The sequence below is a fragment of the Coregonus clupeaformis genome, chromosome 29 (genome assembly GCF_020615455.1).
Source record: "Coregonus clupeaformis isolate EN_2021a chromosome 29, ASM2061545v1, whole genome shotgun sequence".
NCBI lineage: Eukaryota > Metazoa > Chordata > Actinopteri > Salmoniformes > Salmonidae > Coregonus > Coregonus clupeaformis.
This window is the reverse complement of record NC_059220.1, coordinates 21,907,793-21,923,625: the sequence shown is the minus strand read 5'-3', so window position 1 is coordinate 21,923,625 and position 15,833 is coordinate 21,907,793. Positions and strand designations below refer to the sequence as shown.

General features: G+C 41.8%; 1 protein-coding gene across 1 annotated transcript in view; it reads left to right on the top strand.

Annotated features, from left to right (window-relative positions):
* Positions 1–6,951: 6,951 nt before the first annotated feature.
* The window catches only part of LOC121544837 (protein kinase C eta type), a 51,439-nt gene continuing 42,557 nt past the window's right edge, over positions 6,952–15,833 (top strand). Inside the window, exons 1-2 of the mRNA XM_041855030.2 lie at positions 6,952–7,338; positions 7,451–7,810. Of these exons, the coding sequence (XP_041710964.2) occupies positions 7,276–7,338; positions 7,451–7,810 (423 nt within the window). The 5' untranslated portion in view covers positions 6,952–7,275. The remainder of the gene's footprint in view (positions 7,339–7,450; positions 7,811–15,833) is intronic.

The following is a 15,833-nucleotide window of genomic DNA, read 5'->3' as shown; positions in this document are numbered from 1 at the left end:
TAGAAACGTCAGTTATAGATCTGTCATTCTCGTTAAAGCAAGTCTAAGAAGTGGTAGATATGTTCTATGTGCGCTATTTCTATGCATACCGGTCTTAAGTTTTGTTTTTGCGTCTTTTACTTTTGGTTTTGTACACCAGCTTCAAACAGCGGTTTAGATGGTACAATTATTCTCTACACTATACTTGCTTGTTTTGTCACATAAACTGAAATTAGGCGAACTATTCACATTTTTGCAACCAGGAAATGGCGGAGGGATTTCTGCATAGTGCACCTTTAAGTGATTAAAACTCATCATTCTTTTACCAAATCAGTAACAGAATGACCAAAAAATCTGGAACAGAATGACTGCAATTTAATTGGCTATGGCAATTCATAGTAGTCACAAACCACAGTTGGGTCACCTGCTACTGTCCTCCCTTCCATTGTCATACTGTTAAGTTCAGCTCATAACTTTTCTCTTTCTCGTTCTATTGTCTGGTGGTCAAAGCAAGTGTGAAAACAGTCTGGACAACCCCTCTCTCTCTCTCTCTCTGCCACTTTCTCTATCCTCTCTCCAGTTAACGTCACCTATCTGGCTCTTACTGACACCTACCTATGAGCTCCCTCTCTTTTCATATACTGTCAACAGCCCTCTCACCCACTGAGCACTGACCGACACCGGACGCCCATGGACGTTGAATTTTGGTTGTAGACCAACCAAATTTGGTCTTGTTTGGGGGCGAAGCTCATTAGCCAGTATGTAGAAAGATACCTAAATATGCAAAGGATGATATTGCATATACAGTTGAAGTCTGAAGTTTACATACACTTACGTTGGAATCATTAAAACCCATTTTTCAACCACTCCACAAATGTCTTGTTAACAAACTATAGTTTTGGCAAGTCGGTTAGGACATCTACTTTGTGCGTCACACAAGTAATTTTTCCAACAATTGTTTACAGACAGATTATTTCACTTATAATTCACTGTATCACAATTCCAGTGGGTCAAAAGTTTACATACACTAAGTTGACTGTGCCTTTAAACAGCTTGGAAAATTCCAGAAAATGATGTCATGGCTTTAGAAGCTTCTGTTAGGCTAATTGACATATTTTGAGTCAATTGGAGGTGTACCTGTGGATGTATTTCAAGGCCTACCTTCAAGCTCCTTGCCTCTTTGCTTGACATCATGGGAAAATCAAAAGAAATCAGACAAGAATCTACAAAAGACGCGTTCTGTCTCCTAGAGATGAACGTACTTTGCTGTGAAAAGTGCAAATCAATCCCAGAACAACAGCAAAGGACCCTGTGAAGATGCTGGAGGAAACAGGCACAAAAGCATCTATATCCACAGTAAAACGAGTCCTATATCGACATAACCTGAAAAGCCGCTCAGCTAGGAAGAAGCCACTTCTCCAAAACCACCATAAAAAAGTCAGACTACGGTTTGCAACTGCACATGGGGACAAAGATCGTACTTTTTGGAGAAATGTCCTCTGGTCTGATGAAACAAAAATAGAACTGTTTGGCCATAATGACCATCGTTATGTTTGGAGGAAAAAGGGAAGGCTTGCAAGCCGAAGTACACCATCCCAAACGTGAATCACGGGGGTGGCAGCATCATGCTGTGGGGGTTCTTTGCTGCAGGAGGGACTGGTGCACTTCACAAAATAGATGCCATCATGAGGAAGGAAAATTAAGTGGATATACTGAAGGAACATCTCAAGACATCAGTCAGGAAGTTAAAGCTTGGTTGCAAATGGGTCTTCCAAATGGACAATGACCCCAAGCATACTTCTAAAGTTGTGGAAAACAAAGTCAAGGTATTGGAGTGGCCATCACGAAGCCCTGACCTCAATCCTATAGAAAATGTGTGGGCAGAACTGAAAAGGCGTGTGCGAGCAAGGAGGCCTACAAACCTGACTCAGTTACACCAGCTCTGTCAGGAGGAATGGGCCAAAATTCACCCAACTTATTGTGGGAAGCTTGTAGAAGGCTACCCGAAACGTTTGACCCAAGTTAAACCATTTAAAGGCAATGCTACCAAATACTAATTGAGTGTATGTAAACTTCTGACCCACTGGGAATGTGATGGTTGAAATAAAAGCTGAAATAAATCATTCTCTCTACTATTATTCTGACATTTCACATTCTTAAAATAAAGTGATGATCCTAACTGACCTAAGACAGGGAATTTTTACTAGGATTAAAACTGAGTTTAAATGTATTTGGCTAAGGTGTATGTAAACTTCCGACTTCAACTGTATCTACTTTTGTGTACTGTTCAGGATATATCACCATGAAGATAATCATATTCATTATGCATTTCTGTGTAGTACAGATCAGGGACTCATGATGTCATTCTGTTACCATCATTTTGTTACTGGGAGTTATAATCCACTTCACTTACCATAGTTCAATAACCCAAATATATATATTTTTTACTCAGTGTCATACCTATCTTTCTGCACACATCTTTGATTTGGAGTAGAAATTTAACAGAGTTTTTGGAAAACTGAGGAAGATTTTACCATCATTCGGTTACCAACCTTCGCATCTACAGTACACTGTACTTCAAGCAAACGTGTTTTAGTAAAATGTTCAGTGGAAATTGCAAAAAGTAGTCCTTGTGCATATAGTTGTATGGTTTATTTAACCTAGCAATCAATGATTTTTGTTGGGTATACAATTTAAAGTGAAAAAGAGTCTCAGCATCATTCTGTTACCGTGGAATCACCCTTTAACCACCACACACACACACACACACACACACACACACACACACACACACACACACACACACACACACACACACACACACACACACACACACACACACACACAAACAATATGTCTTACTATACTTGTGAGAACTTTTTGGGGACCATCAATTAATTCCCATTCAAAATCCTATTTTCCCTAACCCTAACCTTAACCCCTAACCCTAAACCTAACCCCTAACCCTAACCACTAACCTTAATTCTAACCCTAAACCTAACCCCTAAGCCTAAAATAGCCTTTTTACAAATGAGGATCTGCAAAATGTCCTCAATTCTCTGAATTTGTGTTGTTTTACTATTCTTGTGAGGACTTCTGGTACTCACAAGTATAGTAAAATGTGTACACACACACTCTCTCTCTCTCTCTCTCTGGGTTGAAGAGTTGACACTCAGTTAAATATATGTAAAGCTGGCAGCAGGCTCCCGCAGTGTAATTGACGGAAGATTCAGGACCACAGAGCTTTTCAAAACAGCCTCTTTGTCAAGTGGGTGACATACACTGATCACAAAAGCATTCGTGGAAGGTTAAGCTGAAAGAAGCTAACATTACTTTTTCAAATTGCAACAGGCAGTTTCTTGTAAAGATTGTGTAAAGATCTTGAAAACACACCATTGTATTGTCTTTGTCTTTGTGGCTGAAGGGCTGTGTGTAGTGGTCTTCACCCTTATTATACAGACAATATTGTAGCAGGGCCTTCCAGTTCCACTTCCCCTAGTTGTCCTCTCAGGTGCTTTATCAATCCCTGCAACAGATAGACAATGTCGAGTTCACTGCTCAACACCAACCAAATGTCAACAGAATATATTTGTGAAGCCTTGGCAGTAGAATTGGCGCCTCACTGGCAGAAGCCATGCTGCCCCACATCTGGAGCCAATTACTCAGGAGGGGCTGTGACATAGCCCCCCACCCTCCCACACTGGATGGCCCAGTCTCACACACACATTCCTCTGCTTTTCACAACCTTATTCTCTCACTCGCTCTCTTTTTTCCCTTCTTTCCCTTCCTCTAAGTCTCTCTCTGTCTCCCAGTCTATATTTCCATATGCTGTCTTCTCTCACCCCATAACTTATCTTTTTACATCTACTATAGTACCATTCACACACAATCTGCTTGTCTCTCCATATTAAACTTGAAATAGGAAAATCAGAACTCACTCTCTGTCCCTACTCCAAAAATGGTGGAAGGAGTGGTAAATTGGGCTAGTGAGGTCTCATGCACCCTGACTGGCACAAACGTTCTCTTTCTCTCTGTCTCCATCTCTCCATGCCTTTCTCCCTTGCCCTCAACCTGTACCAATTATGGTGTCACGTTTCCCAGCGGCAGAGTGCTGGTATGAAATATGGACGTGTGAATAAAGGGACACTTAGCACCAAATCAGCTTTTATGACTGTGATTTATGGCCTGCTGGTTCTCCCCTCATTTCATCTAAAGGACTGCTGTTTTTATTTTGCTGGGGGAGAGGTAAACTGAGGGGCTCAAAAGCTATTGGAGGGCAAACATACATTGACTTAGTTCTGCAAAGAATAAATAGTACGTTCTCACAATAACAAATGATCCCCAAAATAAGTGGTTACTGTCGTCCAACATTGACCTGCCCCAAATTGCATTCAACCATTTTGGCTTATCATTTTGCAATTGTTTGGCATAATGCCACTGGTAATGATGACACATATAGCCTACAGATCTCTTTTGAAGGGTTTACTCTGGTCTAACGTGTACCTTTGATATCTCTGTTTATAGCCCTGTGAGGACAGTGAGTAGGAAAGAGAGTAAGATACTGGTGGATTACACATAATCAGCTAATTTGGCCTAGTTCAGTATTCAGTGTGCAGAAGTCTCTAGTCGTACCCATCCTGACGGGGACGAGAGGTCCAATGTGGCATTAGGTAAGGGGGATAGTGTTGGGGTACTGCCCCTATGAGGGATGGAGGTAATTGGGTTTGGGCTGAGGGGGGTGATGGGGAGGGGGTTGATGTGGGAGGCATGGTGTTTGTATACTAGCCCCATCAGCCTTCCCTTACCCCGGTCAACACTCACACACAGAGGGCAGGGAATGGAGCTCACCATACCTGGCCCATATTACCCATATTCCCTGTTGTCCCATTTGGCACCAATGCTATGGTTCATTAGCTGCAGCTATAGAGTGTACCTGGGCAGGGAGCCAGAGAATAGAGCAGTCCCAGGTTACAGGAGCATAAATCGGAATGTGGACGGTGAAGGGAATGTGGAAACACTACAGGTGGCAGTTACTTTAATCGTACCAATGAATGCCCTGGACTGTGTTACAGCCTGGTGAGGTAGCTGCTTCTGTGTTAATGTGTACAAGAACGTTAACATGCTGTTTTAGAGTTTACACCAGAGGTGTGTCCTTGCAAAGAAATGTGTGATTATATGTATGAGAAAGTGTGGTCATGTGTGTTTGTGGAGTACACACCAGAACACGCGTTTGAGTTCAGATGTGTGTAAGTGTGTGATCATAACTCTTGATTTGGGCATGGCAACAGCTGTAGAGAGGAGAGTATAAAAAGGGATGAAAAACAGGAGAGAGTTGGAGAGATAGAGAGATGGGGACAGTTGGGAAAACAGAGACCAAACAAATCACACTCCATGATCGTATAAACGCCAGCCAGTGAAACGACTGCTGTGGATAAAAATGTGTGCAGTAGCCTAAGAAAAAAAGACCACTGTCAAGATGAGGAAGTAGGGCATGTAAAAGTAAAAAAATGTAAAGACAGAAAAAAACAAAAGATTGATGATGAGGTATGAAAGAGGAAGATGGCTATCAAATTAACTTCCTTGAGTTCAACAGAAGTCTCAGCCTGCCCCCTGCTGGACAGTATGGTGTAATGCTCCACAAACCAGGCAACGAAAACCAATGTATTCCTTGGGAATATTCAAAGTGAGGAATGGTTACTCACAGACCATGGATGAAGGATCAACTGAATGTGTTTTACCGGTAATGAAAGTTTTCTCAGGAGGTTGTCTTAGACCACTTTGATGTATTACTGGCACATGTTTGTCTCGGAATGCTATTGTATGAGGTCAAATCCCTGTCAGTAATGACTCCATGTCTGACTCTGAACACACTGACACATACAGTATACACATACATCTGTAGTATTCAGGTTAGTCATTCTGGTGTGATAATTGTGAAACACATATGAAACCACACTATCCTATCTATCTGTCACTTTTATCTCACCACTCTCCTCTTTTTATAAAGGTAAAAGCTGTTGTTTATAAGACAGGCTCTATCCCTGAGATGTGTAAGAGTCGTGTTAAAAGCTTAGTTTTTTAAGACCACCTCTGTTCCCTGGGATGTGGCCTCTTTATTGGAAGCAGCTGGAAGAGAGAGATGTGGGTCGCCGACATTTGACAGAGAAGGCAGAGAGGTCAAGTCTAACACTAATAACGGCCAGACTTTGATCGTGAGAGAGAGAGAGAGAAAGATTAACCAAAGAGTGGTTAAGACTGGAGGGGAGTTAGGACTAACCCATGAGTTTCAAGGTCATCATTTGTGCATGCTGGTTACTTTTATAGGTCCTCTGAGGCTCTCTTTCAGAAAACTCTCTTGCCCTTTTGATTCTGAAGTGTCATTAGCATTCAGCATAAATCAACTCCACAGCGCTCATCCTTTCAACTCAGATTAAAAGCCCACTTGTTTCTCCCATATCTTGCAGCTCATGGCCATGTGCCTTTAATTGCATCTTCACAGCTGTGCCAGGTGAGGTAGGATATTTTTCACACAAGAACTGTACAAGAGACCTCTGGAATATGGGATGAACTACTAAGGCTAAATAGCCAACGGTTGTTTAATAACCCTCCCGTTGAAGTCTCACTGCCTCCTTCTCACAAATGATCCCAAAAATATAAAAATTAAATAAAGTTGGTTCAACACAGTGGCGGGTCATTTTGACCCTAGGACAACGGGAGGGTTAAAAGACTCAGAATGGAACCTGCAAGGTAATAGGCCAAAATAATTTGTAGCTCTAGTCACATTCTCTGTACATCACAAGGGGGTGCTATTTCCTTATTTATCTGCCGAGGACATGTGAGTCATTTCGATAGCCTACCTCCATGCTCTGTGGCACCCTAAGCACTGCGGTGCACCACGGTAGTTATAGTCTTAATGCTACTTTCTCACAGTATTATATCAATCCTTGATAGTAACCGAGGAGACCAATCTTGACACATATTGACAAGACCTTTTACAGTTGCAGGTAGCATGCCGATTAGTTGGAACAAAATGTAAACACAAGTGCATTGAGAAAGAATAAACTCTATAGAAAGCATTATCGTGCATGGTCGGTACTTCTGTTAGTTCCATTTTACGGAACTTGCCTTGTGCTTCCTCGAAGTAGACCTAGGTCGTTCTCAGAATGTGCGCGCTTTCTGTATAGCCTGGTGTTTTGGGAGACAAGGTCACACGCGCTGGTCCAGGGAACCGCTCACGACCGAGGATCAAGAGCACCGTGCGAACGCGTCACCTGAAAATGCCTATTGACAAGAGCAATGTCTTCGAATTGCTCTAGGGTCAACATTGGACTTGATTTATATTCGTTTGAAATTAGATCAGTAAGTAGGAATGATTTGCATGCCTAACGCAACAGGGTAGTTTTAACTTGATTTTAAGTCTTTTTTTTTTTGTAACTTTGAATTTGTTGTAGATGTTTTTTTCTTTCTTTAGAGGATCAACATGAAGTTCAACGGGTATCTGAAGCTTAGAATTGGTGAGGCGTTGGACCTCAAACCAACTACTTTTTCCCTTCGCCACTCTGTAATGTTCAACAAAACGGTTCCCACTCTGGACCCTTACATTGTGATAAAGGTGGACGAGTACAAAATTGGACAAACACATACAAAGCAGAAAACCAACATGCCAACTTACAACGAGGAATTTTGCCTCAATGTCAACGACGGCAAGCATATAGAGTTGGGTGTATTTCATGATGCACCCATAGGGTATGACGACTTTGTTGCCAACTGCATCATTCAATTTGAGGACCTGATCAAAACCTCGAACACAGAAGATACTTTTGAAGGATGGGTGAGTAGCTTTATAGGGACAATCATTAGTTAAAACAATAATAAAGCTGACTCCCTGCCCTGTTTCTGTAAAAAGCTGAGAGATGGGGCTGGAAAAATGTAACTACTAGCAAATTCAAAGACATTGACTTTTTACAACAAAATATAAAACTCGCCATTTTCACGTTTCACAAGTCAGTAAAAAAAGAACCTGATCATATTTTCCTTTACCTCTGAGAAGTTCCCTTGGAGAACTTTTCGGGGAATTTGCATATACACATTCCATACTGTACTGTTTGGTGATAAACTAATGCCAAGGGCCAGAGGCCAGGGAATAGGGACTTCTAATACATCCCCATCAATAGTGCTACTTGTAGACCTGAGATGCATAGTTTACACTCATTTTCCCATTCCCTTTCCAGTCCTTTCTTTACAGGGCAAGTGATATCCAAGGCATGCAGATCCGATAGTGTCCTTTCCCCATATGGAGCTTCAGCAGCTCATTATAGGCTGCATCTTAGAGAATGCCTCAGTGTGTATAACTTAAGCCTAGTCTCGAAAACCCAGACCCACATTGGTACATTTTAGGAAGCAACATGTATGTCTAGAGAGACTAGCTTGAGCCTGTCAGAAAGGCAGAAGTGGCATCAGCAAAGGGTCAAAACCACACATGCCGTTCTAATGTGCTAATTGTGCTCCCTGCTAGCAGTATGTCAAGCATTGCATTGTAAAGTGTGCTGGAAACCAAAACCAGCAGAGGACTTGCATCTAGGGCCCATGACTTGCCTGTACAAACAAGCTGAAGCGTGATAATACCCTATCTTACTTCATCTCATACAGCCACTCTCATACAGCCACTCTCATACAGCCACTGATAGATGTTAAAGTGACGGTATCAAGAGAATGACCTGGTGTTACACTCTACATTTCTCTCTCTGGTTGATGTGCATTGCTTTGGGGGCTACATGGATACCTCTTTATACCATAGTAGGCTACTAATGGTTTGGAATATGTTTGGTGCTGGAGAGAGAACTGCCGTCTAACAGAGTTTCACTCGTCTGGTTTACTTTTGGTCCTAGATGAATAAACAAAAAAATTGTAATGATGTGTAACCTGAACCTGTGCGAACTGGGGCAGGAAGAGTTGGTATCGGCTGTGTGCCTTGAGACCCACCGTCCTCTAATGGCTGTCTGGGCTTCCTATTATCTCTTATGGTCATACAGTACAATGGTCTGACATACTCAAAACCTCCTCTGTGTCATGGTGCCAAAAAGCTATTAAGGGATACTTAATTTTGGCAATGAAGCCCAGAGTCAGATGAACTTGTGGATACCATTTTTTTTGTCTCCGCGTGAAGTTTGAAGGAAGTTGTTAACTAGCGTTAGCGCAGTGACTGGAAGTCTATGGTATTATATATTACATAGACTTCCAGTCATTGCGCTAACGCTAGTTAGCATTGGCTCTAACTTCCTTCATACTGGATGCAGAGACATACAAATGGTATCCATGAGTTCATCCGACTCTGGGAAAGTAGATAAAGGGCTTCATTGCCAAAATCCCGAAGTATCCCTTTAACAGACAGCTCGCTCCTCTTGAAAAGTAGAATCTGAGATTTTTTTGCAAAGCTTCCACCAGGAGCCAAACAATGAAGACCAGAGTCAGTGCAGTGGGTGTGTCTGAGGTTTTATTGACAGAGATGTGGGCATAGCCTGTCCTCACACTTGATGAAATGCAAGCTTGACAGCACTTATCTGATAGATCTGAACTGTGAAACTTTATTTTTGCTTTGTTAGCTGTCTCAGATGAAGTGCTTGGGGCCCTATACATGTGACAAAGAGTAGAGACTAGAGAGTAGGGCACAGGCCTCTACACGCCCACAGCACTGTTATTGCTGCTTTCCCACCGTCTGCTTTACGCTCCAAGTCTCTCCCCATCCCATCCCATCTCCCTCGTTTTATAACCTCTCTTGGCTCAGAGCCAATAACAGCACTTTCTCTTTCTCACCTGTGTTCCTCTCTAACCAGTAGGGCAATTCCACGATAACAGAATGATGCTGAGACTCAGATTTCTCACTTTAAAATGTATGTCAAACAAAATTCAATGATTGCAAAGTTAAACATACCATACAACTCTATGCACAAGGACTACTTTTAACAATTTCCACTGAACATTTTACAAAATCACATTTACTGGAAGAACAGCACAAACTGTCATTCTGTTCCAAAGTTTGCATCTGCACTATTCTTTAAGTAAATGTGTTTTTGGACAATGTTAAAAAAATTATTGCAAACTTTGTGTTACCGTGGAATTGCCCAGTACAATGTTGCATATTAAACACAAACACACACTTTACAGTGTCTTAAATCTGAGGGGGGCTATTGGGGCACACACGCGCATGCACACACACACACACACAATAACTTTACTTCTTATTTCACTGCTCACTGTTACACAGAACCTTGACCAGCACCATAACACTGTGTGCATCTCTCCCCTATGTCAAAGTACTGAGGACCAGAGAGAGAGAGAGGCTGTGTTGTGTGTCAGGACAAGCAGGCATCGTAAGCAGCAGTCTGAGGTGTTAACCTTAAAACTGCAGCTCAAAATAGAAGCATGCAGTCATATCTGTTGTGTCTCATCGGCCTGTGGCTCAGCCTCATGTGCAATCCACCCACTCCTCACACACCCCACTCACATCCTCAACACGGGGGGACAGTTTCCATTAAGACCTACAACTTATACCTGTGACGACTTCAAATAGTGGCCTGTGTTTAACCATTTTTCAGGTTCATACATATTTTGTCTCTTCTAGAAGGGGTTGGGGACTGAATACAGTAGACTCACTTTAACTGTAAATGTCTGTCAGCAGCTTCCACTCCCTGAAAAAAACACTTCCTCCATTGCTGTGTGGCTGTGGCTCAGTCAGGCAAAGTTCCTGCTTTTAAAATTTAGCATGGTCCTGTTTGCATCAGAGCTTGATTTAGTCTGAACTCTTCTGTCTTCATCTGACTCTGGAGTCCTGACTGCATCAGCTGCTTCACAGAGAACACAGACCCAGTGCTCTCAAAGAAAGAGAGAGAATGGGACCTAACAGTAATGGGTGACAGTAGGCTAATAGTTTGAGGTGTGTGTGTGCTCAGCTGAACACAAAGGAAACATGCGTGGAGGGTGATGTCAAGGTGAATAGTTAAGGAATGAGAGAGGTGGAATTATCATAATATTCTACATCTGATGACATTCTCTGCCTGGGATTTCCATTTCTAATGTTTGAGCCTCAGCATTAGATCATGTGTGATGTTGGACACAGTGCATTCGGAAAGTATTCAAACCCCTTTACTTTTCCCACATTTTGTTACGTTACCACATAATGACAAAGCAAAAACAGGTTTTGGAATTTTTTTGCAAATTTATAGAAAATAACAAACTTAAATATCACATTTACATAAGTATTCAGACCCTTTACTCAGTACTTTGTTGAAGCAGCTTTGGCAGCACTTACAGCCTCGAGTATTCTTGGGTATGACGCTACAAGCTTGGCACACCTGTGTTTGGGGAGTTTCTCCCATTCTTCTCTGCAGATCCTCTCAAGCTCTGTCAGGTTGGATGGGGAGCGTAGCTGCACAGCTATTCTCAGGTTTCTCCAGAGATGTTCGATTGTGTTCAAGTCCGGGCTCTGGCTGGGCCACTCAAGGACATTCAGAGACTTGTCCCGAAGCCACTCCTGCGTTGTCTTGGCTGTGTTCTTAGGGTCGTTGTCCTGTTGGAAGGTTAACCTTCGCCCCAGTCTGAGGTCCTGAGTGATCTGGAGCAGGTTTTCATCAAGGATCTCTCTGCTTTGCTTCGTTCATCTTGTACCTGCCGCTGAAAAACATCCCCACAACATGATGCTGCCACCACCACCATGCTTCACCGTAGGGATGGTGCCAGGTTTCCTCCAGATGTGATGCTTGGCATTCAGGCCAAAGAGTTCAATCTTGGTTTCATCAGACCAGAGAATCTTGTTTCTCATGGTCTGAGAGTCTTTAGGTGCCTTTTGGCAAACTCTAAGTGGGCTGTCATGTGCCTTTTACTGAGTGGCTTTCGTCTGGCCACTCTACCATAAAGGCCTGATTGGTGGAGTGCTGCAGAGATGGTTGTCCTTCTGGAAGTTTCTCCCATCTCCACAGAGGAACTCTGGAACTCTGTCAGAGTGACCATTGGGTTATTGGTCACGTCCCTGACCAAGGCCCCTCTCCCCCGATTGCTCAGTTTGGCCGGGCGGACAGCTCTAGGAAGAGTCTTGGTGGTTCCAAACTTCTCACATTTAAGAATAATGGAGGTCACTGTGTTCTTGGGGACCTTCAATACTGCAGAAATGTTTTGGTACCCTTCCCCAAATCTGTGCCTCGACACAATCCTGTCTCAGAGCTCTACGGACAATTCCTTCGACCTCATGGCTTGGTTTTTGCTCTGAAATGCACTGTCAACTGTGTGACCTTTATATAGACAGGTGTGTTCCTTTCCAAATCATGTCCAATCAATTGAATTTACCACAGGTGGACTCAATCAAGTTCTAGAAACATTTAAAAGATGATCAATGGAAACAGGATTCACCTGACCTCAATTTTGAGTCTCATAGCAAAGGGTCTGAATACTTATGTAAATAAGGCATTTCAGTTTTTTATGTTTAATACATTTGCTAAAATTTCTAAAAACCTGTTTTCACATTGTCATTATGGGGTATTGTGTGTAGATTGATGAGGATTCTTAAAAAAAAAATCAATTTTAGAATAAGGCTGTAACGTAACAACGTGGAAAAAGTCAAGGGGTCTGAATACTTTCCGAATGCACTGTATATGCCCTCCTTACAGTGATACAGAACTATCTAACTGACCAAGTATATTGAATGGAGAGACCGGCTGGTAGAGATTACTAAATCAGGATAGAGATGACCCTGCAGTATCAGTCCAATCATGTCACTTTTGTTGTGGGTTGTCAAGGTTTTCAATTGGGGCATCGATCTGTCATGAACCCTCTCTGTAGTTTGTGCTGTAAGCAAGGGCATAACATGTTGTTGGATTTTCTTTTTTGGGGGGAGGGGGGCGGGGTCAGGGTCAATGGCTTCCGGTGTCAACACCTCTCTAGGGCAGTCCGGGGACACGCCCCCACTAGAGATTTTTTGTTTTAAGTAGCTCTGAAATTGTTGTTTCTGGTGAATTCTGTCTGATAATTTGGTCAATATACCCCAATCACAACTGAAACACAAATATTTTTTCGATATTACTTTAAACAGTCACCACAACACCCCTTCTTTAACTACATTTCAATGTCAAAACCCATTATTCAATTTGTGTACCATTCACCACGCTTGGCTAATACGTGGTCTTGAATAACTAATTTCTTATACCCAATTAACTTAAAATCTGACTCCAGAAACATCTTACTTAGTTACACAATTTAATTGCAGTATTTATTCATAAAATAATTCAGTTAAGTCAAAATATAACTCTTCAAAATGATCTAACAATAGACTTCAAAATTAAACAATCAGTATAGCATCATGCTCAAGCAATAGACTTCAAAAATACATAGCAACAACTCATTGTCATTCACCATCAAGTAAAAACACACACACATTCAATAACCTGTTGCAATCTTATATAAAGGTGGGCATATAGTGCTACAGAGAGTGGTCAGATGTTCACTCTCAATTCACTTAAATGTACCAAATAACTGTTTACGCCTGTCACTGCCAGAAATAAAATGTGGGAATATTGTTTTCCTATTTATGGTATCCAGCTTCTCCTGGTGAATATGACAGATGGCAACATGGTTCAATCTGCTTTGTGTCATTGTTGAGCGCAGCCACGTCTTCATCTTCCATGACAACCAAATGAAATCAGAATGCAGGCAACAGCATTTGTTACAGCACTTGGGCTAGAGTCAACAAAGATGAGAAGTTGAACTGATAGTTCCAATCTGTGTGTGATGTAAATTGCTGTGCAAAATGCTTTACCAGACTGCCTTATAACTGAAATGTCAAATTCTCACCCGATGACCTGATCGTCCTCTCCCTGTGCCTCAACATGGGCGGTGCTCTCCCTCTCTCTACTGACTGTCTCTGACCCCTGCCATGACAACTAAATGAAATCAGAATGTAGGCAACAACTGTTTTGTTATAGAATTGGGCTACAGTCAGCAAAGATGAGGAGTTGAACTTATAGTTGTTGCCTACATTGATGACCTGTTTGTCCTCTCCCTGCCTCAACATAGGCGGTACGCTCTCACTCTATTGCCTGTCTTTGAAGCCTCCCATAATCATTTGGCCAAATACCATTATCATATGACAAAAATGTCTGGCCTTAACAATGATGGGGTTAGCTTAAAACATAAATTAGATTCTGCTTTTATTAGCTACATTATTTATTTACTGTTTGGCAATAGGTATAGCTAGCTAGCTGACAACATAGTACCAGTCTATTATGAATTGTACAATGTAGTTAGATAGCTAGCTATGTAGCCATTAATTCAGTTACTTAGTCTTATGTCCTGAACCTTTCTCCTCTTTGGCATTGGTACCTCCATTAAGGACACTAACTACTTTTTCACTAGGGTGAACACTGACTAACTGAGTGCTGCTCATCTTAAACTGCAGTTGAAAAGGAATAGAGGAAGATCCAGATACTGTGCTAGCTTTGGTTAAAATAGCCAACCTAGTATTGCATCACTCACTGTGCTGCCATCTTGTTAGAAGGTATCAGATTTATTTTATTATAGTGATTAAGAGTGACTTTCATTGTGTTCCATGCTGTTTAGCGCCCCCTAGTGGAGCTTTCTGGTACTTAGAATTATGTACGAAAACCCGGAAGTAAAGTTGTTATTATGCACGCGACAAGCAGCTAGAAACAACGTTACTGTACAGTTCTTTCAGTGCAACTATTTCTTGTTACGCTTCAGCCTCGGAAAATATTTGTTTGTAAGTTCAATTCAAGCATATTGCAAGTGATGATAATATTGTTATTGACAGAATTGCTTACTTATCAAAGTTAATTGGTTACATTTACTCACGCAAATTGCATTGACTTTCATGGATGCCGTTAGCTGTATTAGTTTGCTCGTGCGTCATGTAAAAGAAGTGTAAAACATACTATAGTTTGTTACTGTTTCTAGTGTAATATGCTTTATTATTGTACAGAGGTGTTTGTACATTATTAGAGTAATGAAAGGAGTTGGCTAGTTGTTACTCATAGAGTAATTATCTATTTAGTTGTCGTCATGCCAGATATATGGTAACTTGGCACTTGCTTTGTATTTATGCAACTTTCAACTTGAAATGTATAATGTACAGCTACAGTATGTCAATGTGAATTGAATACTAAAGTATATTATTTTCTGTATTTGCAGTTTCACAACATAAACGTTTTCAATACATTCGTTCAAGAAAAGTCACGCCTTGGAAGTTTTATTGACGACTCAGTTGTTAGCTATCTGTCTAGTTTTGCACGGGAACGCAACTCAAGGGCAGAATAGTGAAAAAACATCATCACGGCGGGCTCAAGCACAAGAATAATCGCACGTGGTGGTTATGATTCTACGTTCATTAGCCAACAAAGCCTCTGATCCTAGGGATGACCAGCAGTCTACGATGCAGCAACCAGAGGCAAGTGTTCGACAGAAAGAGGAAGAGGAGCGAGTAAGAGAGATGGAGGAGCCTCTTCAGCACATTGAGACCAAGTCTCAGTCTGCAAGATCAAGGTCATCAAAACAGTCAAGCAGATCCTCAACGGCGAGTTATGCAGCCATCAAAGCACGTGCCAAGGCGGACGCAGCTGCGTGCTAGAGTCTCCTATGCTGAAAAGGAAGCTTCTATGATGAAACAAAAGGCGGAACTGGATGCGAGTTTATATGTTCTCCAAGTTGAGAGAACAGCTGCTGCTGCGTTGGCTGAAGCTGTAGCCTTTGAAGAAGCTGTAGAGTCTAAACGCAGAGAGCTCCACAGAGAACTCAACACAGGGACACAGCCCTTAAGTCCAGTCCAACGTACTTGTGAGTATGTGCAACAACAT